Source organism: Pan paniscus, chromosome 1, assembly GCF_029289425.2.
Source record: "Pan paniscus chromosome 1, NHGRI_mPanPan1-v2.0_pri, whole genome shotgun sequence".
NCBI lineage: Eukaryota > Metazoa > Chordata > Mammalia > Primates > Hominidae > Pan > Pan paniscus.
Genome location: NC_073249.2, coordinates 155,268,072 through 155,291,813, shown reverse-complemented (window position 1 = coordinate 155,291,813; position 23,742 = coordinate 155,268,072). Strand labels below are relative to the sequence as shown.

The following is a 23,742-nucleotide window of genomic DNA, read 5'->3' as shown; positions in this document are numbered from 1 at the left end:
GAAAGCCAGGTTTGATCCAGAGGTGAGTCTAATGGGTAAAAAATTAACTAAAAAAACTATACTATCTGGATATATCTCTGGACCAGAAGCCTCTTGACTATGTATTTGGGGCTTAGTTATGTCTTTCAGTGCAGGCTTTTAGAGCAGCTGTGTCTAGCTTCCCATAGTCAGCCTTCCAGGCTTCTTGTAGCCTGAGATGAGAAACATAGAGTAGGTTCTCTCCTCCTTCCCTGCTCACACTCTCTGCAACATACATACACTCTCAGCATCAATTACTGTTTGTTTTTCTTCCTCTAGGTTCACTAAATATTTGGATGGAAGAAAGTCCCTCCTCATAGTGTATATGTAGAATATAGTCAAGAATGGAAGAAAAATGCAACCGATCCAAATGACAAGAATGCAGTATTTTAGAGTAATCCTAAAATTCTCTGTAAAGTTCCAGTTATCGTGATGGTATGGGGTTATTGTATTCTGCTTGGCTTGGCCAAATTATCATCATAACATCAAATACTTCTTTTTCTAACATCATTTCAGCTTTAAGTTTTCATATATTTGTGTGATTTTTTATTAATGTCTATCTTCCTCATTAGAGTATAACTCTGTTAGGGCAAGGTTCAAGGTTGATTTTGTTATTCACTGTATTCTAAGCATGTACTATAGTGTTGGATTCTTAATAGGTATAGAGTAATTGTTGCATGCTTGTCTGAATGAATTGTTTTTATATTTTTATAATTCTTAGTTTTTTCATCTGTGAAATGGGAGAAATGAAGCCAATCACAAAGTGTTAATGTTAAAATGTTTTTAAAAATATTTAATGTGTAATATTTATGCACATATATGCCAAATGCAGTAGGCACTAGATTATGATAGGTGTTATTGTTCAATGATAGAGTCTGTTTCTTAGAACAGATACATTTCCTCTCAGTTGGCAGAAAAATATTAAATATTGAGCATTCAGGAAATTATTTTTAAAGAAAAGATCTAGGAGAGTGACTGAAAAGATCATGGCATCCTGATTTCAAGATGTGCCAAACTCAGTATCAATTACATGTGCATCATCAATCTCATCTAAGCTTTTCACAGATTTAACAAAAAAGAAAAGTGAAACAGAGGAGGAGAGCAAGAACTGCTAGATACCAGAGAGAAACGAAAATTTATGTGAATATGCTGCTATGGCAACCTACTGGTTTATTGTGCTGCTTGATACTTAAGGCTTGAAAACAATATGATATCATTTATTCCTAGGAACAGGTTGAAGAATATCATGCATCACTGTCTTAGCCCCAAGGGGTATCTATCTTTAGTTGTGCATTTGAATAAATTAATGTTATTATAATATATTAGAACACTTTAATGAATCTAGACTTTATTAAGCTATTTAAAATGCATGTCTTGTTTACTTTATCAATTTTAATGAAATTAATAATTTTAGATTAGAGATATTTGGGCTGCTTTCCTTGTGACAATTTGATTCGCATGGGAGGATATTCCCTTTTAACCCTACATTAAATAAACAATGGCTACAGTACAGATGTCAAGCCCCCCTGACTGCTGTGAGTTCCTGTATCCCTGGCAACCTGGCCTATGACTGGATTTCTCCCCACCACTTGAACTATTTTTCTAATATCAATATGCCCATGATTTTAATGTAAAATATTACCCCATAATATAACAGCACAACCATTTCTCAGAAACTATATTCACAAAGAAAAAATCCTGAGAAGCCAGAATTGAGCAACAGAAATCAGCTTCCTTTCTCTGATCATATATTGGGTTTACAATGTCCTGCAATCTAAGGTGACAGGATTCATTTGTACTAATAGTCTCTCACCAACTTGAAAGTGTGTTAAAATAAGAATGGCTCTATTTTATATTTAGTAAAAGGCTATAACACAGTCTTCCAACAGAGTGTATCATTCATGCCAAATACCATGATAAGCGTTGGGGACATGATAGTGAACAAGGCAGAATCCTCATTTCCAGGTAGATTTAGAGCTTAGCCAGAGAGATGAAAAAGTAAAATAGGTTGTGTTTAGTTTAATAAGTGCTTGTTAGATGTGAGCCCATGAGGGTACATTTGAAGAGCTCCCTCCCCAGGTAGAAAACATCTCGTTGTGGTAGCTTTCCTGGAGAAGTTGACATCCCCATGGAGACTGAAGGACTAGGTAGTGGAAGGCTGCCAGCCAAAGGCAGCCAGGAATGGGTATGTGAGTGGAAGGGGCTTACAAACAAAGGAGCCAACATGTGAAGAGGCCTGAAAGAGAGAGCTCATATCAAAGTCTGGGAATGGAAATATTTCAGGATAGCCACAGCTCGTGTTGTGTGAGGGTAGAATGGCAAGATTCATAGCCAGAGTGGAATACAGGGGCCAGAATGTGAAGAAACCTACATACCACCCTCTGTTGTGAGGACTTTATTCCAGGGACAGTGAAGAAACACCGACAGGCTTCATACATAAAGTGTAAGATCAACTATTTATTTTAGAAAGATCATTACGCATTTTAAAAACACAACCTAATTCCAGCTGTTTATGGGTAGACTCTGTGTGTGCAGTACTAACCCCTTGATTCTAGTATGTCCCAAACCGAACTGAGTGTGGTCCCTCCCTAAACTTTCTTCCTGTGTTCCAGCCTCAGCCAGTGGCTTCACTCTTTATCTTGTTGTCTAGATGGAAAACATAGAATTACGTTCAAATTTTCCTTTCCTTATATCCAATTAGTCACGGAAATAAGCAAATACTACCTTTCTTCTCTCTTGCTTTTTAACTGCATATCTAATACTCTAAGCCATATTTTAACTTTCCCATCCATTTCTTCCAACTACTCTAAGAAATATTTTGTGAAGACATACAAGCTGCCAACAAGCATACACAAAATGCTCAGCTTCACTAATCATCAGAGAAATGCAAATTAAAACCACAATGAAATACCACCTCACACCAGTCAAAATGGCTATTATTAAAAAGTCAAAGAAACAACAGATGTTGGTGTGGATGTGGAGAAAATGGTATGCTTGTACATGACTGGTAGAAATGTAAATTAGTTCAGCTTCCATGAAAAACACTATGGAGATGTCTCAAATAAATAAAAGCAGAGCTACTATTTGGCCCAGCAATTCCACTAAACAAAGGAAAACAAATAATAATATTAAAAAGCCACTTGCACTTGTATGTTTATCATAGCAGTATTCACAATAGCGAAGTCATGGAATCAACCTGAGCATCCGTCAATGGTTGATTGGATAAAGAAAATGTGGCACATATATTCAGTGAAATACTATGCAGCCATATAAAAGAATAAAATCATGTCCTTTGCAGCAACATGGATGGAGTTATAGGCCATTATCCTAAGTGAAATAACTCAGAAACAGAAAATCGAATACTGCATTCTCACTTATAAGTGGGAGTTAAAAAATGGGTACACATGGACATAAAAATGGAAAATAGACACTGAGGATTCCAAAAGTGGGAGGGCTGGGAGGGGAGTGAGGGATGAAAAATTACTTATTGAGTACAATGTTCACTATTTGGATGTCGGGTGCCCTAGAAACCCAAACCTCACCATTATGCAATATACCCATATAACAGCCTTGCACATGTACCTGCTGAATCTAAAATAAATAAATTAATTAATTAAATTAAACTACTGCTACACACAAAAAAGAGACTAGATTGTTTTAGTACTCTTGAAAATCCTCTCAATAGCTTTCCAATACTTCTGGAATCCAGTCCAAATGCCTTGTAACATTTAAGACCCTCCAAGTCTTTCCCTAAGGTGCCTTTCTAGCCCTAACTCCTGTTATACCTGATTTCATATCCTGCACACCAAGACATTTAAAAACCTTCCGCATAATGCTTACATGACATTGATCACGTTCTTCTCTTGCCCATGATTATTCTTAACCCCGTGGAATGTTTGGAAGTGCTACTCATCCTTTGGCATCCAGCAAAAAAGCTACATTTGCCCTGAAGTATTCTGTAACCCTTTTATTTGAGTTGAATGGGCTCTTACTGTGCACTTTCACAGGTCTTGGCTTAGGGTTCCCTGAAAATTTTCTTACTTAGTACTTATTTCATTTTGCTGATTTTTATGACAAATCCTACACTCTAAGTCACAGGATATAAACTGGAGGTGGCCCACTTTCATCTTTGTTTGACCCAATGTTTTCAATGTAATAATATGTATTTGTGTCTCACACGGGCATGTGCTCTTCAGTTCCCAGTAGCTGAAATGCTTTCAGTTATTTCATATATTTATTTGCATCTCTGGCCTTGAATGTTAAAGTCGTCACAAACGTGGTAAGAGTTGTACTGACACCACATTGGTTATTAAAAGAAATATCATCAAATGAAATAAATAAAATAATAAGCAACATAACACGACATAGCAAAATATAATAATGAGATAACACTAGAAATGCAAGTTTCTTCAATTCAGGAACTTTTCTTTCCTTTACAAATTATCTCACAGATTAATGAAGAAGTGAAACTTTTCAAATTATCTTACAGGTGAATGAAGAAGTGAAATCTGAAGTTAGAAGAGAAGATCACTGTTAATCTGAAATGGTAATAAGGTTATTTCTAGTACTCTTCTAAATCAAAACATATAACTGCCTACGTTGCATATAACTGCCTACATTGGTAAGAACCACCTTGTGAATGATAAGATAAAAGCAAAAGAGAAACAGAATGTACTTCTAGTCCTTTCTGAATAATCAAACTTGTAATGTAAAATCTAGAAGAGAGATATCCTGACATAGGAGTCTGGAAATTAGGTCTGCTTTCCTTCAAGTCATTTCACCATCAAAAGATACAGTTTTTATTATCATATGTAATCCGGTTAGAATTATACAAGGAATGAGTAAGATAGTATGTAGTAAGTTGTAAAATATGTGTTATAAGATAGCAAAATCAGCATATAAGGTAAAGTTGCATGTTGTTAAAATTAATCTTGAAAATTCCTTAAACTCCTTGTTTCAAACTACCATACTTTACAATAGTTTCCAAAATGGAAAGCAAGTATCTTAAAGTAGAAATAAATGACTAGTTGGAGTGTGAGAAAAAAATAACAGAAGGTCCATTTGTATTGTATTCTTATCTCATTTTTAAAATTTTCTGTCTCAGGTCATTTAATGCATGAATACACTAGTTCAGAAATGCATAACCATAAGTAAAAATCAGTATGGAAATATTGTTAGTTTTTGCTAATTTTTTTATTTTACTCATGGGAATATATGTTTTAAAAAATGTTGCTGACCCCTGCTTTACATCACTGTTTATGAGTGAGCACTAAAGTAGTTGGCTTTGTTTCAGAGCCATGTTACATTAAATAAACATTTTCAACATTAAAACCTCATTAAAAATAGAGAGATGCTCATACTATCAGAGATACATGGGAATGAAGACCCATTGAAGGAGAGCCAGTTTCATATCTCCCATGGTATGTATTTTTGAAGCAGTAGAGTAGCAAGGCATGCCGTTTAATTATATGTGCTATCTAGCATTTTCTCTCTTACTCTCTCTGTCATGTAGCACCCCAGGCTTAAGAATTGACTCTATGTAAGTGAAACAATGTGAACATTTTGCAAAGCCACCACACATAATAAAGCCTTGAAAATCATAATCTGCTATGCAAATGTAATGTATTCATAATTTTGACATAAATAAATTGCATGAAAACAGTAAAGAAAGGGGAATCAAAATTTTCCTACATACAAAAAAATTTTAACTCGTTTTGCTGGTTTCCTCAAAAATATAAGAAGGGGAGAAGACCCACCCTCCCACAGTCCTGCAGCAAAGTGAATACTCACATAAAATTTATAGCTTGCTTAGACAATCAGGTAGTAAATATTTAGAATAGAAAAGAGGAGAGGAATGGTCATTACTCTTTATTATGATTTCTCAAGTTCATGTTACCATTGTAAAATCAGGAATGAAAAATAATTGTTATCTAAAGTGAAACTTAACATTAACCTTACTGAAAAAGGTCACCATGCCTCTATGTAAAGTGAACATGGCATATTCTACAAGGTTGACTTCAGGTATTTTCCTATGCATTCATTCGTATCTGCACACATTTTGTACTTGTCTATGCATGCATATTTTATGCACCTAGATAACTAACCCTTCTCACCAGGGCAAAATGATAATGACCATCACATTTTTTTCTATAGCAGTGTTATAAGGAATGACTTAAAAGAGAATAGGCCAAGTTTGAAATATGTTGCTTAAAAGTCAAGATATTATAGGCCCCACACTGCCAAATGCAAAAATTTCCATTTTGTAGGTACACAGCTTTTAAACTAATATATCGATAATTTTAATGTCTTTTTCATTCATTGGAGTAATTTATATTTACCTCATTTGCAACGTTTTCATCCCTATATTAAATTATATTAGAGGAATAGGAAAGAAATGCGGTTGCAGCTAAAAAATTCCAAAAAAGCACTTCTACAATTAGCCCTTTGCCTAAAAACAGGAAAAGTAAGTAAAATACTATTTTTAAAATCTATTCATTTATTTAATACTTTATTTTTAATTGACCAATAATAATTTTATATATGTATAGGGTATAATGTAGTGTTTTTATATATGTATACATTGTGAAATGACTAAGTCAAGCTAACATATCAGTTGCCTAAAAGCCTGGAGCAATTAAAATGGTCATGAGAAATCAGAAAGCATGTATTTCTAGACCTCAGGCTTGGATTTGAGGTAATCTAGAAAAAGAGGAGGGAATTCAACGGTGCAGGCAAAATAACAAAAATCTCATCTAAGACAAGATGGTAATACCATCTTCACAAAGTAATACCGATCTATGTTTTTGTAATACCTATTGAAATGCCAGTATATTACAATTCATGTTTTTAGCCTTAATCCTAAATGAATGTACTATTCTCAAACAATAGATTAATTGAATTTCATATCACCAAAAACGTTTGCTTAATGATACTTTGGATGTTCTGAAATTGTCTTTTCACTGCATATGCATATAAAGAGTATATTTCTACTTAACAACCTTCTACAGTATTGAGGAAAAAAGTTTAAATATTTGGCTCTCTTTATAACTCTAATTTTCCCAAGGCTTAAATAAATACATAGTAAAATTAAGCCCATTGATACTCTTCATTCCAGGTGTGCTGAAAGAAACTATCATGTTAAAAAATGACTACCGTATCCTAAGAGGTAATATTTTAATAACTAGTATATAACATTAGCCACTCTCATGGTGGAATAAACTAAAAGCCACATGACTAATATTTCCAATATAAAAAATACTTAGATAATGCATGAGAGAGACAGTGTGGGAGCCATCTTTGAAGATGGCATCAGATGACTCTCACCTCTTGATATTCATGTCCCTGTGCTGTCCCCTCTCACAATGACAATTTCAGGGCATCCAAAGTCCTATTAAGCAAATGTTTTTGATGACATGAAATCACATTGAATAAGGTTTCCCCATGTAGCTAATAATATATTATGGATATGACAGAGCATGACTTCTGAAACCAGGTTATAAAGGACATGGCAGCTTCTATCTAGCTCTCTCCTGGATCACTAATACTGGATTAAGCTCGTCGCCTATGGTGACATCCACGTGGCAATTAACTGAGTCCATCTGCCAATAACTAGCACTACTTGTTGGGCATGTGGGTCAGTCATCTTGGAAGCAGATTCTCCAGCCCCAGTCAAGCCTTCAGATGAGCAGCACCAGGTGACATCTTGACTGCAATCTTATGAGAGACCCAGAGTGATAACCATCCAGCCAAACTGCTCCTGGATTCCTGACCCACAGAGGCTGCTTGAGATAGTTAGTGCTTACTGGTTTTAGTTGCTAAGTTTTGGGTTAATTTGTTACTTAGCAATAGATAACTAATAATGGCATCAGAAACAAGGGAAAGAACATGGGCCAAAAGGTTATCACATCTAAAATGTTTTGATGGTGACGTAAAGCTGAGTGCTCTTCAGGTGAAGTCTCTTGTGTCTCAGTTTTGTCAACAGTAAATTGATGATAATAAAATCTTATTTCACAGAGGTCTGAAGAGTAAATGAGATAAAAGAATTCAAAGAAACTGGAAAGTGTTTTGTTTTTTTTTCCTCAGTAAGTGTATATTTCTTTCTTTTCTTTAAATTGTGCTTAATTTTACCATCCTTCTTTTAAGGGGTTTTAAGCTGATTGCTCTTAGCACACAGAAATGGACTTTACAGGATGTTGAAGAACTGCAGGCAGAGATAGGGCTATGGGTGTTCAGGCACTGCCTGTTTTTTTGTTTGTATTTATTTGTTTATGTTTATCTGGATGAAGAGCTGGCTTTGAAGATCTTGATTTAAGATAAATGAATATTTATAAACATTCTCTTACATAGAAGTAAAGCGATCGTATAAGTTATTTCTGATTATTTATGTGAGCCTCAAATCAAAAAAGGTCTCTAGGGAAGAAAACTCTAGGTCTTGCAGAAATAAACTCTGTTCCTCTCTCACAGGGTCTCTGACAGCTTCATGTTCCCAGTTAAAGACCTCAGAGGTCAAGAAGACAACTCTGAAACATGCTGTATCTGTTTCTGCTGTGTTCCTCTTGACTCCATTTTTCTGTGTCCTTGACTAAATAAATTGGGAAATTATAAGTGAGTGTTTGTACATGCAGTTTCTTATTTTGCAAATCCATAAACAACTTGAAATGCTTTTGCCCTTGGTATTTCACATTGACATTTCAAATTAGTTTTGATAGACTCTTAAGGGCCTTGACCTACACTAGGTGCCATAGTATAGGGGTTAAACCCATGGACTCTGCATGAAGATTTATAAGACTTCCTGGGTTTAAATCCCAGCTCTGCCGCTAACTGTATGAACTTGTGCAAATTACTTAAAAGCATTCTATGCTTTGGTTTCCTTAGGTAAAAGTTAAGAATAATAATATTTACCTTACAGGTTTGTTATAAGAGTAAAATGGGTAAATATTATCAACTTAGAACACTACCTGTCCAATAGCAGATGCTTGCTAAATAGACAGCTTTTTATTTATTTTTATTTTTTCATTTTTTATTTTGTTGAGAGAGAGTATCACTCTGTCTCCAGGCTGGAGTGCAGTGGAGCAATCTCGGCTCACTGTAATCTCCGCCTCCTGGGTTCAAGCGATTCTCCTGCCTCAGCCTCCTGAGTAGCTGGGACTACAGGTGCCTGCCACCATGCCCGGCTAATTTTTGTATTTTTAGTAGAGATGGAGTTTCACCATGTTGGCCAGGGTGGTCTCGATCTCTTGACCTCGTGATCCACCCGTCTTTGCCTTCCAAAGTGCTGGGATTACAGGCTTGAGCCACTGTGCCTGGCTAGCTTTTGATTTTGATGAAGTAAATAATTGAATGGCCTGGGCGTTCATGGTGAATCTGCATAGTGAGTGCAACCATTCAGCAACCAGAATCCTTCTTTTTCCTACTCCCTGCATATGCTCAACTTTGCTTTACTTAAGTTTTGAAACGAAATTATTCATTACCATGATATTTGAGAATTTGAGTATTGCCTCAAATATAACCCTAAAGATGATAAATGTATGCTTCACTCTGAACTGAAAATATGTTTGCCTTTCACAAGTGCATTTGATTTTCACAGCTGCATTATTCTATGCGTGTGAGTGTGTTGGGGAGGACATTGATTGGGGAAAATCAATCTACCTTTTCCTTTTTAGCAAATGGTTCTGAACTCCTTTGAAAATCTAATAAAAGCTGTAGTCCATCTCTACAGTAGGAAAAAAAAAATCACTGAAGCTATGATTGTGGGCACCAATTGGCCCTTTTCTATATTTACTATAGGCCAAGAAAGTGGACCGAGGATTACTGTAGCTTTTTTTTTTTTTTTTTTTTTTTGACAATGGTTGCTGAATTTAGAAAAGAGAAAAAGAGAGAGCAGAAAAAAAAAAAATCCAGGACATTGCTTCACAAAATATTGGAAACAAAATGGCCTTTAACAAAGGAGCTCTGATTGTTAGCTTTTAAGAAATTAATGACACAAATTAAAAAGTGACTTTGAAAGGTATGTAAAATAGTCTGTCAGTGTTATTTATACAGTGTTTTGTAGAGAACCAGGGATTTGGGGGACTCCTGCAATGATGTCCTAATTTAGAGAAGGGTTGTGAACAGGTAGAATTGAGGCTCCATTTACCCAGCATCTACTCGAGAAGTGCTGTGTTCATAAATATTACTTCTTGGGCTTCCAAATAAGATTGTACATGAACAAAGAGTTCCATAACTTATAAAGGATTCAGAACCACTTTTCTGGATATTTGTCCATATAGATAATTACAAACTGAAACTTCTCAACCTGGGTTATCAAAATCTGAGAAAGGCTATATTGGCAGATGTACAATATTGTAGGGTGAAATGAGAGTGACCACAGACCAGTTTATCTAATTCTCAGTATATAAAAATATGGAGTCTTCTACTAAGCTATAAAAAGGCAAATTTAGAATTAGTAAAAACATATAAATTAGTAAAAAGAATTTAAAAATTTAACAACCCAAATTATAGAAGTTGCATATAAAATAGCTAAAAAAATTTTTAGGGAAAACCAGTCAGAAGAAATGAGACTGTTATGGGGATATTATCCCTTATTATTAAGGTTGATGTTAAAAAGGGATATTGTCTTCCACAAATCTTTTGATTCCAGTTCCAGAAAAAAATACCTGCTTGCATCACATACGTTCTTATCCTTTGTGGTAATATCTAAGTCTTTATATAATTTCACCAGTTTTCTGTTCAGATATTTAGCTGCAATTGGTTATGAGCCATGACATAAGTAAATGATATCATTTGGAGGTGTCCCCACCCAAAATCTCATCCTGAATTTAATTTGAATTGTAATCCCCATATGTTGGGGGAAAGACCCATGGGAGGTGACTAGATCATGGGGGCAGTTCTCCCATCCTGTTCTCGTGATAGTGAGTGAGTTCTCACAAGATCTGATGGTTTTATAAGGGGGTTTTCCCCGATTTGCTTGGGACTTCTCTCCCCTGCTGCCTAGTGAAGAAGGAAGTGTTTGCTTCCCCTTCCACTGTGATTGTAAGTTTCCTGTGACCTCCCCAGCCATGTGGGACTGTGAGTCAATTAAACCTCTCTCCTTTATAAGTTACCCAGTCTTGGGCAGTTTTTTATAGCAGCATGAGAATGGACTAATACAGTATGTAAACCCCCTACATATATGTTGTACAGTATGGAATTGCCAACATTTGGCTTTTTTGACTTCGAAAGTGGGAATTTCATATGGTTTAACCTAGCATTTGCTTGAATATATTCCTCCCTAGTTTTGACGCAGACTCTATACAGTATAGGTAATTCCCTCTTCTCTGCATTATAGACTCCAGTTTACCCACAGGGGTCCTGTGATTTTTTGATGGATTGATAACAGAATTTGAAGATGTCTGAATGAGCCTACTGGTTGAAAGTGAAGAGAAAGTTGTCAAGTCCTGTCTTATCTTATTCAGTAGCTCTTGCCAAGGTTTTTGGGTCTTCTCAAGGGAGTAATCATACAGAGTTGAAATAAGAGCGGCCCTAAAATCCCACTGGTTAGTCCTTTAGGCATGTATTTTATCTCCTCTACAGCCTCTTTAGTGACAGAATATCTAAAACATAGTGTTCTGTAAAACAAAATGTTAAACTATCTTGTGGGAGAATAAGGCAGGTGAAAGGGTTGAGGCTTATCAAGGAAGCCAGGCAAAGAGAGCAGTTCCTATTGCTTTCGAAGTGCTCTTGTGGAAGCTGTACTCACGTCCTTTAAGAGCTGGTTTACTTCCCAAATAAACTGAGTTGCCAGCAACTCAGTTTCAGGAGGGAGGGGAAGAAATGAAATGCATCAGTGATGGGGGATTTTCAGGCATTTCTGAGATCATACAAACCAAAGTGGACATTTCTTCTGGATGCTATTAGCTACTCATCCCTCCCATGTGGGCCCCTTCAGTTTGCTTGCTGGAGAGGAGGCTGCTGAGAATCATTCAAGCCAGTTAAAGAAATTGCCGAAAGTAAGTATCTGAAACACAAGCACGTTAGCTCAAAGTGCTTAGAACACAGTAATAATCACAAAGTCCTCACTTCTTCTCTCCTTTGTACCATTCAAAGGCTGGAGGCGGCACACCTGCACCTTCGCATCTTATCAGGCCACTGCGTCCGGGGGTCACGGTGCCAGATTTAATTTCCTGAATAGTAGGAGCAACTGCAAAAGAAACAAACAAACAAATACTAGTGGATAAGTAAAAATAATCCTCAACAGAAATATGACACACATATATTTTTATTCCTTCTATATTCAAAGCAATCTTATGCCTGATAGACCAATGCATCACATTTTCAGTGTTTTATGCTTCAAATACAAGACTAGTCATTTTCAGCTTCATTTTTCAAGTTGAACAATAGATGAATGTTTTCAGGGAGTGCAGAGTAAATGCAATACATTTTGGCCTTGCTTCCTACTGGAAAAATGGCATTGGTGAGGGTAACACTTCATCTGTACTCCAGTCCAACTCTACTGCAGTAATAGTTCTCATCTATTGAGTGATCACAGGGAGCCAGTCACTGGGCTAGGTGCTTTACATTCTCGATTTCCTCACAAAAATACTCTAAGCTTGATGGTATTATCTCAATTTTACAAATGTGAAAAGTCAAGTTCAGAGATGTTAAATGAATTGTCAAGGTCACACAGCTACTTAGTTGCAGAATTTGCCTTTGAAGTCAGGCATGTTAACTCAAAGCCTGGGCTCTTGAAATATTCTGTGTTTTTTCCTGCCTCCTCCCTATGCTTTAGTAATTTAGTGATTTTTTCTTTAATGTAGTTTCTTCTGCCTGAATGCCGTTGTTCCCCATTTCCACAGATTCAAGATCCATATTAGGCATCAGTGTCCCCATGCTCTTCCCTATTGCTCTAGCTGGAAAAAGTTTCCCCGCCTCTGAGTATCTGGATCTCTCATACCATCAACTTTCTATCATGTATTGATAGAAATGTATTGCATTGGCCGAGCGTGGTGGCTCACGCCTGTAATCCCAGCAATCTGGGAGGCCGAGGCGGGTGGCCCACGAGGTCAGCAGATCAAGACCATCCTGGCTAACACAGTGAAACCCCATCTCTACTAAAAATACAAAAAATTAGCCGGGCATGGTGGTGGGCACCTGTAGTCCCAGCTACTCGGGAGCCTGAGGCAGGAGAATGGCGTGAACTCAGGGGGCAAAGCTTGCAGTGAGCCGAGATTGTGCCACTGCACTCCAGCCTGGGCGACACAGCAAGACTCCGTCTCAAAACAAAACAAAACAAAAAAGAAATGCATTGCACTGTATCATGTACTGTATTTATGGGTATGCCAGATTTCCTTTTCAGTTCCTTGAAGGCAGGGTTAAATATCTGATTCATTCTTTGTATATTCCAAGATCATTACACAGTGCCTAGCACAGTGTGATGCTTAAAAAGCTTTTTTGTAGCATAACTTTTTTTTTTATCCTTCACATAGTTATTCAGCTGTCAACATGTGCCAGGCATTTCTCAAGGAACAAAGCAGTAAATTGCCCTGACATGATGAAGCTTATATTCTAGATGGGGTAACAAATGGGGAGACAGGCTATAAACAGCAAATATCACAAATAAGTAGTTTAAATAAAATGTTAGAAGGTGATAAACAATACAGTAAAACAAAAACAAAACCCTTCTAGTTGCAAGGTAAGAGGAATCAGAGAATGGAATGGAATACTATTTTCGATAGGGTAATCTGAGTAGGCCTCATTGAGATGGCAAAACTTGCACAAAGACTAGATGTAAATGAGTGACTTAGCTATGTGGATATTTAGAGACGGAGCCTTGAAGGAAGAGGGAACAGCTTGCAGTAAGACACTGAGGCTGAAGCTAGCCAAGTTTGTTTAATAAATAGCAAGATTGGTGTGGCCGACACAAAGAGAAAGAAGGAGAGTAGGAGGAGACAGGAACAATTTTCAGTGGATTCCAAGTTTACACCAAAGAGAAACAAAGGATGGAAGACTGGGTAGGACCTCTCAGGTCATTTCAAGGAATTGACTTTTATTCTAAGACAAATGGTGAGCCCCTGCAGAGTACAGATAAAATCTGATTGTTTTTTTGAAAAGATGACTCTGGCTGCTGTGTTGAGAAAAGACCATAGTGAGGCTAGGATAAAAGTCTAGGGATAAAGTAGGGAATGCAGTAAGCAAGGCAAATGAAGGTGGGTGGCTCACGCCAGGGTGGTAGCAGTGCAACTGGTGGAAAGTTATCGGGCTTGTGGTCTACTCTGAAATTGGAGCTGATAAGATTTCTAGACAGACTGAAGTGACATAGAGAAAAAAAAGAGGAGTCAAGGGTGATTTAATTTGGCTTGAGTAGCTGGAAGGTTATTGACTGAGATGAAAAGGACTGTAAATAGAAGAATTTTGGAGGGGGCTGTGTGCAGTGGCTCACACCTATAATCCCAGCACTTTGGGAGGCTCAGGCGGGTGGATCACCTGAGGTCAGGAGTTCGAGACCAGCCTGGCCAACGTGGTGAAACCCCGTCTCTACTAAAATTACAAAAATTAGCCAGGCATAGTGGTGGGCACCTGTAATCCCAGCTGAAGCGGGAGGCTTGGGAGGCTGAAGCGGGAGAATCGCTTGAACCCGGGAGGCGGAGGTTGCAGTGAATTGAGACTGCCATTGCACTTCAGCCTGGGCAACCAAAGCGAAACTCCATCTCGAAAAAAAAAAAAAAAGAATTTTGGAGGGAAACATTAGGAGTTGTATGCATGCATCTTTTCATAAATATTTCCTATTCTGCCAAGTTTTTAATGTACTATAATTCATATTTCAAATAACACTATAGAAAATTAATCAACAACTAGAATCTTGAAGATACAAAAACTAGTTTATTCAGAAATATGGCCTAAGTGTGCACTATGGATGTATTTTGATTTCTTTGGAAAGCAATTAAAAAGTACAGCACTTAATGGTTTATCAATATTCAGTGAATACTGAATATATAGTTTTCAACATATGAAAACTATAAAAACTCTTACAATGGAACATTGCCTTTCAACTAAAAAAATACCCTAGGAAATAATCATTTTCTGTTAAGGGCAATACTTCTTTTTGAAATTATTGCACTTCTATTTCTCTGTGGTGTTTTTATTCTTATTATTTTTAGTTCTAGAAAACATTGCAAAGAAAATATTTTTGTTAAAGTACTTGCTAATAAATTGGTGAAAAATAATGAAATAATATTTCCAAAAAATGTTTGCATGAGAACTGTTACAAGATAATATAGATACACACATATACACAAACACACACCCAGTTTTATATATATATAAATCATATATGTATAACTTTTATAATGTACATATACATATATACCCTTATATATACACATTCATCTATATATGGGTGTATACATATACGTATATTCACAAACACAAGAAATCATTTCATAATTTTAAAATTGTTTTGTTAAGCAAAATTTCATGTCACCTGCAAAAGCCAATTAAATATATTTAAAAATCTATAAATAAAACTCCATGTACTTGTCAATTATTATGACACTGCTCATGACAGGTACAGGTAAGATTGTATTTTCACTATTGTTCTCATAGGCTTTAATCTCTCTTTCCTGTCACACAAACAGACTGTAATCTTTTATGATATCTAACTATTATTGAAGATGAAATAACCATATGCAAGAGGAGATCCATCACAAGCTTCTATTGGTAACCTGGTTAGTTTAATTACTCTCTTGTTTGTCAAGGGGGCCATGACTCATTATAAACAAAAGCATGAAATCCGGAACATTGCCTGAAAACCCAGGCGTAATGAACTGAAATCAAAATCTAGTTCATCATTAAAAGGCTTTTGTGCAGTACAGTGTACATACAGCTCAGCACTGGGTGCTTTACCACACAAGTTAAAGGGACATGATCCTGTTATCTAGGGCTTCGTGGGCTGCTACGATGGACACCGAAAATGGAAAGATATCTAAAATGTCACATGGAAATATGGATAAAGAATGAATAAATATGCATAAGAAAAAGTCCTAAGAGCATTTTGCAAGGTATAGAGTTAAAGGTCCAAGTGTTGTGAAGTAATCAATGTGGAGAGAAGATTCTCATGAGGCTATCCCTTTGTGGCTAAAATCATAAACTTGAACCGAAAGCGTCTATTGATTTTACTTGGAGACATAAAAATTCTTATTACATATTCATATTACTGTGCATCTTTTGGAAATAACTTGTTCAAAAAGAAAAGGATTCATCCATTTATTTATTCTTTATTCCTTTGTTGATTCAACACATATGTTATCAGGGATCACATTAATGAAAAAAAAATATTCCTGGCCTCATAGAGCTGATATGAAGTGATACAAACTAAGACGAAAACAGAGCAGGGTGAAAGAAAAAGGAAGAGCAAGATATGTTATTTACTATGTTGCAGTCTCAGAGATCCTGGATGATAAGGTAATATTTGAACAAAGAATTAAATGATGTGAGAAAAGGAATCATTTGGCAATTCGTAGAAAATTATTATAATAAGGAAAAGGAAAGGCAAAGGTCCTGAGTGGAGAGCATACTTGAGGTGGAAACATGTTTAACAGGATTAGGTTTAACACACTGTTTTAGAAATAGCAAAATGGTCATCATTGCTTGAGTAGAATAGGTAAGAATAATCTAGAAGAGAAGGTGGGGCAGGGGGCTGGAGCCCAGATTCTATAGGGTCTAGTAGCCCATGGTAAAAGCTTTGAATTTTATTCTAAGCTGATAAGGTTTTGCAGATTTTGAGCAGAGGAGTGACATGATTTAGTTAAAATCCTACAGAGATTATTTGTCTGTTGTGTGGAACATGGTCTGCAAAGAGGCAGGAGAGGAAACCGGCAGAATAGCTACGAGGCCGTTGTAGTAATCCTTGGGATAATGAGAAAGTCATTGGCCAATGCATAGAAAAGGCAGAAGCTGAGGATAGAATGTAATTAAATAGATCATTGCTCACATTGGACCTGAATCAACTCATTTCAGTTAGCAGGCATTGACTGAGCATTTTCAGTGGATTCCAAGTTTACACCATTCTGAACCCTATTACTCTGTATAAATAAAAGGATTTTGTGGGTACAGACATGTCTGATAATGCCCAGAGGATTACTTTCTACAGTACTTCTTAGAAATTGTGATGTACATGTATGTCTTATGAATCTTTTATTGCAGGAGTCTGTTAGGAACCGGGCCTGTTAGGAACCCGGGCCACACAGCTGGAGGTGAGTGGCAGGTGAGCAAATGGAGCTTCATCTGTATTTACAAATGCTCCCCATTGCTCGCATTACTGCCTGAGCTCCATCTCCCATCAGATCAACAGCAGCATTAGATTTTCGTAGGAGTGTGAACCCTATTGTGAACTGCACATGCAAGGGATCTAAGGTGCACACTCCTTATGATAATCTAATGCCTGATGATCTGAGGTGGAGCTGAGGCAGTGTTGCTAGCACTGGGGAGTGGCTGCAAATACAGACTAATGTTAACAGAGAATTATACACATAGGCCATAATAAATCAATTGCTTGCAGACTCATATCAAAACCCTATCAGTGAGTGGCAAGCAACAATTAAGCTGCATCTGGTGGCAGGCTTTATAGTGGCAAATAAGTTGAGGTACTTCAATTGCACAACTGCATCTGGTGGCAGGCTTTAAGTCAGAATCTGACACTTTAGTCTGCATGTGGCCCACACATTATTTTATTTACCACTTCTGTCTGTACCTTTTTCCTACACTGCACACTTGTCTCAGTCACAGTTTTGGTAAGCCCACAAGCTAACCCTAGCCAAAATGAGTAAAAACCAAACATCACTGGAGAGCTTCTTTGAAAAGGGGAAAAGACCCAACAACTCTAAGACTGCCAACAAAAGAAAGCTGCATTTAAGAGAAAATAACAAGAGTGCTACTTAAATTACAAGTTCTTTGTAACAGGTGATTCACATTCTCCAAGCCCACTTTGTATAATGTGTGGTGACTGGCTATCCAACAAGGCCATGAAACCTTCAAAACTGCTGTTCCACATGGAGACCAAGCACCTTGCATTAAAAGACAAGACTTTGGAGTTTTTCAAAAGGAAAAAAAACATAAACACAAAGAACAGAAGCAATTATTGAAGGCCACCACTTCATCAAATGTGTCTGCACCAAGAGCATGATTCTCATGACTAACCACATTGCTAAAGCTAAGAAGCCCTTCCCTATTGGTGAAGAGCTGATCCTGCCTACTGCTAAGGATATTTGTCATGAACTTTTAGGAGAGGCTGCTGTTCAAAAGGTGGCATGTGTTCCTCTTTTGGCTAGCACCATAACTAGATGAAATAGCAGAGGATATTAAGGCACGATTGTTAGAGAGGATTAATGAATCACTGTGGTACACAATCTAGATTGATGAATCTACTGATGTTGACAAGGCAACAATGCTTGTTTATGTGGGATATATTTTTCAGGAGGATGTTCATGAGGATATGTTATGTGCACTTTCGTTGCCAACCAACACCACAGCTGCAGGACTATTCAAGCCTCTGAATGATTACAAATCGGGAAAACTGAATTGGTTGTTTTGTGTTGGTATATGCATGGATGGAGTTGCTGCCATGACTTGACAGCTTTCTGGTTTCACTATTCGGGTCAAATAGGTCACTTCTGAATGTAAGTCTACACACCGTGTCATCCGTAGATAAATGCTGGCTAGCTGGAAAATGTTACCTGAACTAAAATCATTTTCCAGAATTTGATTAAAATTACCAACCACGTTAAAATACATGCCCTTAACTCACATCTGTTGCCACAGCTCTGTGAGGAGATGGACACAGAGCACACATGCTTTCTCTTATACACAGAAGTGAGATAGCTTTCTAAAGGTGGATAACTGAGCAGAGTATCTGAGTTATGAGAGCCACTGCAGAGATTACTTTTAGAAACACAGTCACCAATGGCAGCACATTTCAGTGACATAGAATGGGTGGCAAAACTTGCTTACTTAATGTGACATATTCAACCTGCTCAATGGACTCAGCCTTTCACTTCAGGGGAGAATGACAACTGTGTTCAGATCGGCAGATAAAGTGGCTGCATTCAAAGCCAAACCGGAATTATGGGGGCGAAAAGTGAACACTGGGATTTTTGACATGTTTCAAACATTAGCAGAGATTTTAAAAGAGGCTGAGCCAGGACCTTCTTTCTCCCAGCTGGTGCATGATCGTCTTGCTCAGCTTTCGAAAGACTTTGAGCATTACTTCCTAATCACAAAAGACACCCGAACTAGGAAGGAATGGATCTGCGACCCATTTGTGAATAAGCCAGGTGTATTGAGTTTGTCCCTGCCAGAAGAGACTCAATTACTTGAGATTACAAATGACTGTGGCCTTAAAAGTATGTTTGGGACAACCTCAAATCTCCATAAGTTCTGGATTAAGGTCAAGGCAGAATATCCTGGGTTGCCACAAAGGACTGAAAAACCTGCTTCCATTTCCAACATCCTGTCTTTGTGAAGCAGGGTTTTCTGCAGTCACAGCCACCAAAATGAGATCATGGAGTAGACTGGAAAAGCAACACACTTCGGGTGCCACTGTCTCCCATCACCCCCAGATGAGACTGTCTAGTTGCAAGAAAACACACTCAGGCTGTCAGTGATTCTACATTACGGCGAGTTGTATAAGTATTTCATTATATGTTACAATATAATAATAATAGAAATAAAGTGCACAATAAATGTAATGCACTTGAATCATCCTGAAAAAATCTTCTACCCCACCCCACAGTCCATAGAAAAATTGTCTTCCAAAAAACCGGTCCCTGGTGCCAAAAAGGTTAGGGACTACTGTCTTTTTGGACAGACCCTTTTCCAAACTTATGTGACCACAGCGTTCTATAAGGTTTTATTTGAGCATTTTGTGGGTCTGATATTTCTTGGGATATATTATGCATGTGTCAAATTACTGGAATAGTGGGTCTCTAAGCTGTATTCTACATCATAGGTTATGTTGTCCATGACTTTTAAGGTGAACTGTCATTACTGGCTCAAGAGGTTTCTAAGGGCTCATGAGCTATAATGTACTCACAGATTTCATGTAAGGAGAAGGCTTCAATTATTTGTGCCACAAGGATATGGTCATTTATTTCCCTGGAACAGATGTACCTGACAAAAATTATGACTAATTAAATCTCCAACTGGAGCTGTACAGTAAAAAATTATAAATATATTTGGCCAAGTTGTACAAAACACTCATTTTCCACTACAATATTCCATGTTTTAAGTAATCATAGTGGGCTCTTTCTTAGAAAGATGATCAAATGAAAAAATCTGAGTGATTGCTTCCAGAGCCTATTTGTCTTTCTACTACACTCCCTCCATTGCTCTGTGAATTTTGGCCTGGCACCGGTAGTGTAAGCTGTTTTTGCTGGGAGTAGGGAAATAAATTTATGCATCTTCATGTGTTTATGTTTCCAGAACTGTTTTTCTTTTTGTATATATAGCCTTGTGTTCTTCTTAGATGTAACCTTTCAATAACATTAAAGTGGCAAGGAAAGTGAATGCTAGAGTCTCTCAAATTCACCAGTAGAATAGCATCCTTTGGAGTGGACTGTGAGCTGAAGCAATTGCACAGTGGAAATAAAATCAATTTCAGAGGAATGTTATTAGACAGATGTGAGTAAGAGCAAGGAACAGATGTTGGGGAAAGCCAGCAGTCAAAGAAAGGGTCAGCACGAGGTATTTAATACCTGTGTGGTTAGAGGCTCACAAAGGAGGATTCTTCCTTTCTAATTTGCTCAGTGGGATTATTTCTTTGCATTCTTTAGCTAGTCATTTCAGGATGAAGATAATGAAAGTGTCTTCATCCAAATCTCCAGGCTCTGCAGGTGCAAGAAACAGAACCTCTGCACTTGGCACCCAACAAGCCTAATCAAGATTCATTTTCTTAGTTACATGACAATAGCTACCAAAGATCTTCTTCCTCTCATGCCATCCTCAATGGGAGCTTTAGTCATGTACAGAGAATTATTATTATTAAAAACGAGTAAATCTAATAATTATTTTAATATCCTTACTAAGTTGAGGTAGTTGAAATGAAACTTTAGAGTTCCAATGGCAAAAGAATTTGAACACCACCCTATCCCCTTAAAGTGATGGATGATTATGAACACGCCATGTTAAATAACTGCAACAATAAAAAAGGTGCCCAGAGAAGAGTAGTAATGTGTTTCATGTTAAATACTGCAACAGTATAAATAACATTGCCCGTAGAGCATTAGTGAATTTAGAGTCTATAAAGAGGAGAAATCAGTCCTACAGAACCCACATGGTTTGAAAACGCTGTGGAAAATAAGCATGTTGACCTTAGTCTGTATTTAGGATTTACATGCTACATTAAGGCAGCCTTAGTCAAATGGACAGTCTTTGGAAAAATTTTAAGATTTCAAGTACCTCACAGAGAATACAAAATATAAGATGTGTTCAATATATTATTGTTTCATAGGAGGAGAGTTATAGGTAGTTAAAAATTTCTTACTTGAAGACAGGTTGAAACTCAGGGTGGGAAACAATGACAATCTTTCAAAGGTTTTTATAGATCTCATAGAAACATATCATAAGGTCAACCAACTCTTTTCATGAAGCAAATATGTCTCCGCCTAATGAATTAATTTCACCGTAAAGGAAGTTACGATTTAAAAAAATCAAACTTCCAAAATATAGTTGAATCACAATCTTTATGACTTAGAGACTTTCACATTGAATTAAGCCTCTGGTCAGCATTCACAGGGGATGAAAATAATCTAGTTTGTAATGTACCTCCAGCTTCCCCCAGACCTTAAACATTTACACAGTGGTGAAATAATGCAGTAAAAAAGCACTGCTTTGCAGTGCAACAAACGTGGCTCTAACATTTACTGTCTGAAGTACTTAACCCTTCTAAATCCCAGTTTTCTCACCTGTAAAATAGACAGTACTTACTTCATAGGATTGGTGTATGGAGAAAATAAAATAATTTAAGGAAAATGCTTCATACTGCTTTGCACTGAGTTAGTTGTCAATAAAAACATTAGCTATTATTAAATTAGGATTATTACTAGAGAATACAGTATCATAGTCCTGCTTCCTTTTAAGGGCATGGAATCATGATAAGACATGGGCAAAAAAGAAAAATGAATTTTTAAAAATTCATTGCCTTGGCACTGCAAGCATGTGATTAATTTAATTAAAACCTGAATGAGTATATCACATTTTACTCTCCCAGAATTCCATCCATAGCCTACTTTTTTTAGCATAATCAAGAAAATCTTTTCTGAAAGGCAGATGTGGTAAACCTTATATTCCTCTTTGAACAAGAAATAAGAGGCTTGGGTTCAATGTGAAAAAATGTGATAAGTGTATGTAACACAAAGGTATCCTTTCCAGGAAAATATGCAACTGTGGTGGTACATTACTTGGGTATATAAAAGATCACGTCAGTTACATTAAACATATTGATGAGGTCATTTTCTTTTTCACAGGAAAGACAATAAGTGAAATTTTACATGTTAACTTGACCTTAATGTTTTTTTTTAATATTTAATATCCAATGTGACCGAGTACTAAGCTGTGATCTTTGATTCCCTTATATTTGAAAAGGTACAGAAAAAAAAACAAAATTATTTGGTAAAAAAATTTTCGGAGCACAGAGATATATGACTACATATGAATTCTGATTTTAGGAGGATGAATGAAGTCTCCAGCACTAACTCCCTAAACCGTCAATAACAATCTGTTCATTGTTTGAAGCTATTAACCTAAGTGATTATTTTCCTAAGATCAAGTTCAATGTTATTATATTCAACTTTTTCAAGGGGTTGAATTTACTAAGCTATCATTAGTCATTATATTGTGGTATAAATGATCTGATACTGTGTTGATTATGAGTATGCACATGTTAGAGGCCATAGATGATGGATGAACGGATGAGTTACCTGTGACTCATGAAGTGAATAAAAGTGCAGTAAGAAGAGAAAGGCTTACATCATGAGTAGTTTGCTGATGCTAAAGCAGAATTTATTCATATTGTTCTTTTGACAACGGTTAGCACTGGTGAAATTACAGCTTGAAGTAGCTGTCCCCTTGTAGTCAGCAATGCTCACTCCAGTGATGCATCCACTGTAAAATATGTGTGAAATTTATTGGGCCACCAGCTGTATCAACAGGAATTAAATGGTTCACTGTTTTCCTAGCTGTTTGCCGAACTTTCTTTCTTTCAACTTGTTCATGATCTGATCTCTTCTCTGTTGTCAGTCATGCTGAAATTATAGCTGTATGTGATTGATTTGGATACATTGGACAAGTTTGCAAGTGTTGTAAAAGTTGGGATTCTCTGAAAGTATCTCTATTCTCAGCAAGTACAATCTTGTAAATAAAATTGCCCTTCAGTAAAAATCTTACAAATCCTAAAATATTTGAATGCATTTTTTCTAATATTGAAGCCATTATAAACTTTCTTAAATAAAAATTATTTTTAGTGAATCTTCAAAAAATGAAGATTAGAAAAGTGCAGACTCTTTAGATCCCTGTAAAACATTAGAATTTTTTTGTAATTTATTAATGAAAATATGTTTCTACTTGTATTAATCATTCAAGGTATGTTGTTAGAGCTTCCATGATGTTTATTGCTATGTTTTAAGTCATGGTACGCCATCAAAGACTCACATTGATCTCTCAAAATGTGAATGAGCCAGGCTCATATATACATTCGAG

The 23,742-nt window shown here is 36.7% G+C and overlaps 1 protein-coding gene across 4 annotated transcripts in view; it reads right to left on the bottom strand.

The window, feature by feature from the left end:
* NEGR1 (neuronal growth regulator 1) overlaps positions 1-23,742 on the bottom strand; it is an 886,690-nt gene that overhangs the window by 197,122 nt on the left and 665,826 nt on the right. For all 4 annotated transcript variants that reach the window (XM_003830589.5, XM_034967555.3, XM_034967545.3 and 1 more), the window contains one exon: positions 12,076-12,196. In XM_003830589.5, coding sequence (XP_003830637.1) covers positions 12,076-12,196 — 121 coding nt within the window. The remainder of the gene's footprint in view (positions 1-12,075; positions 12,197-23,742) is intronic.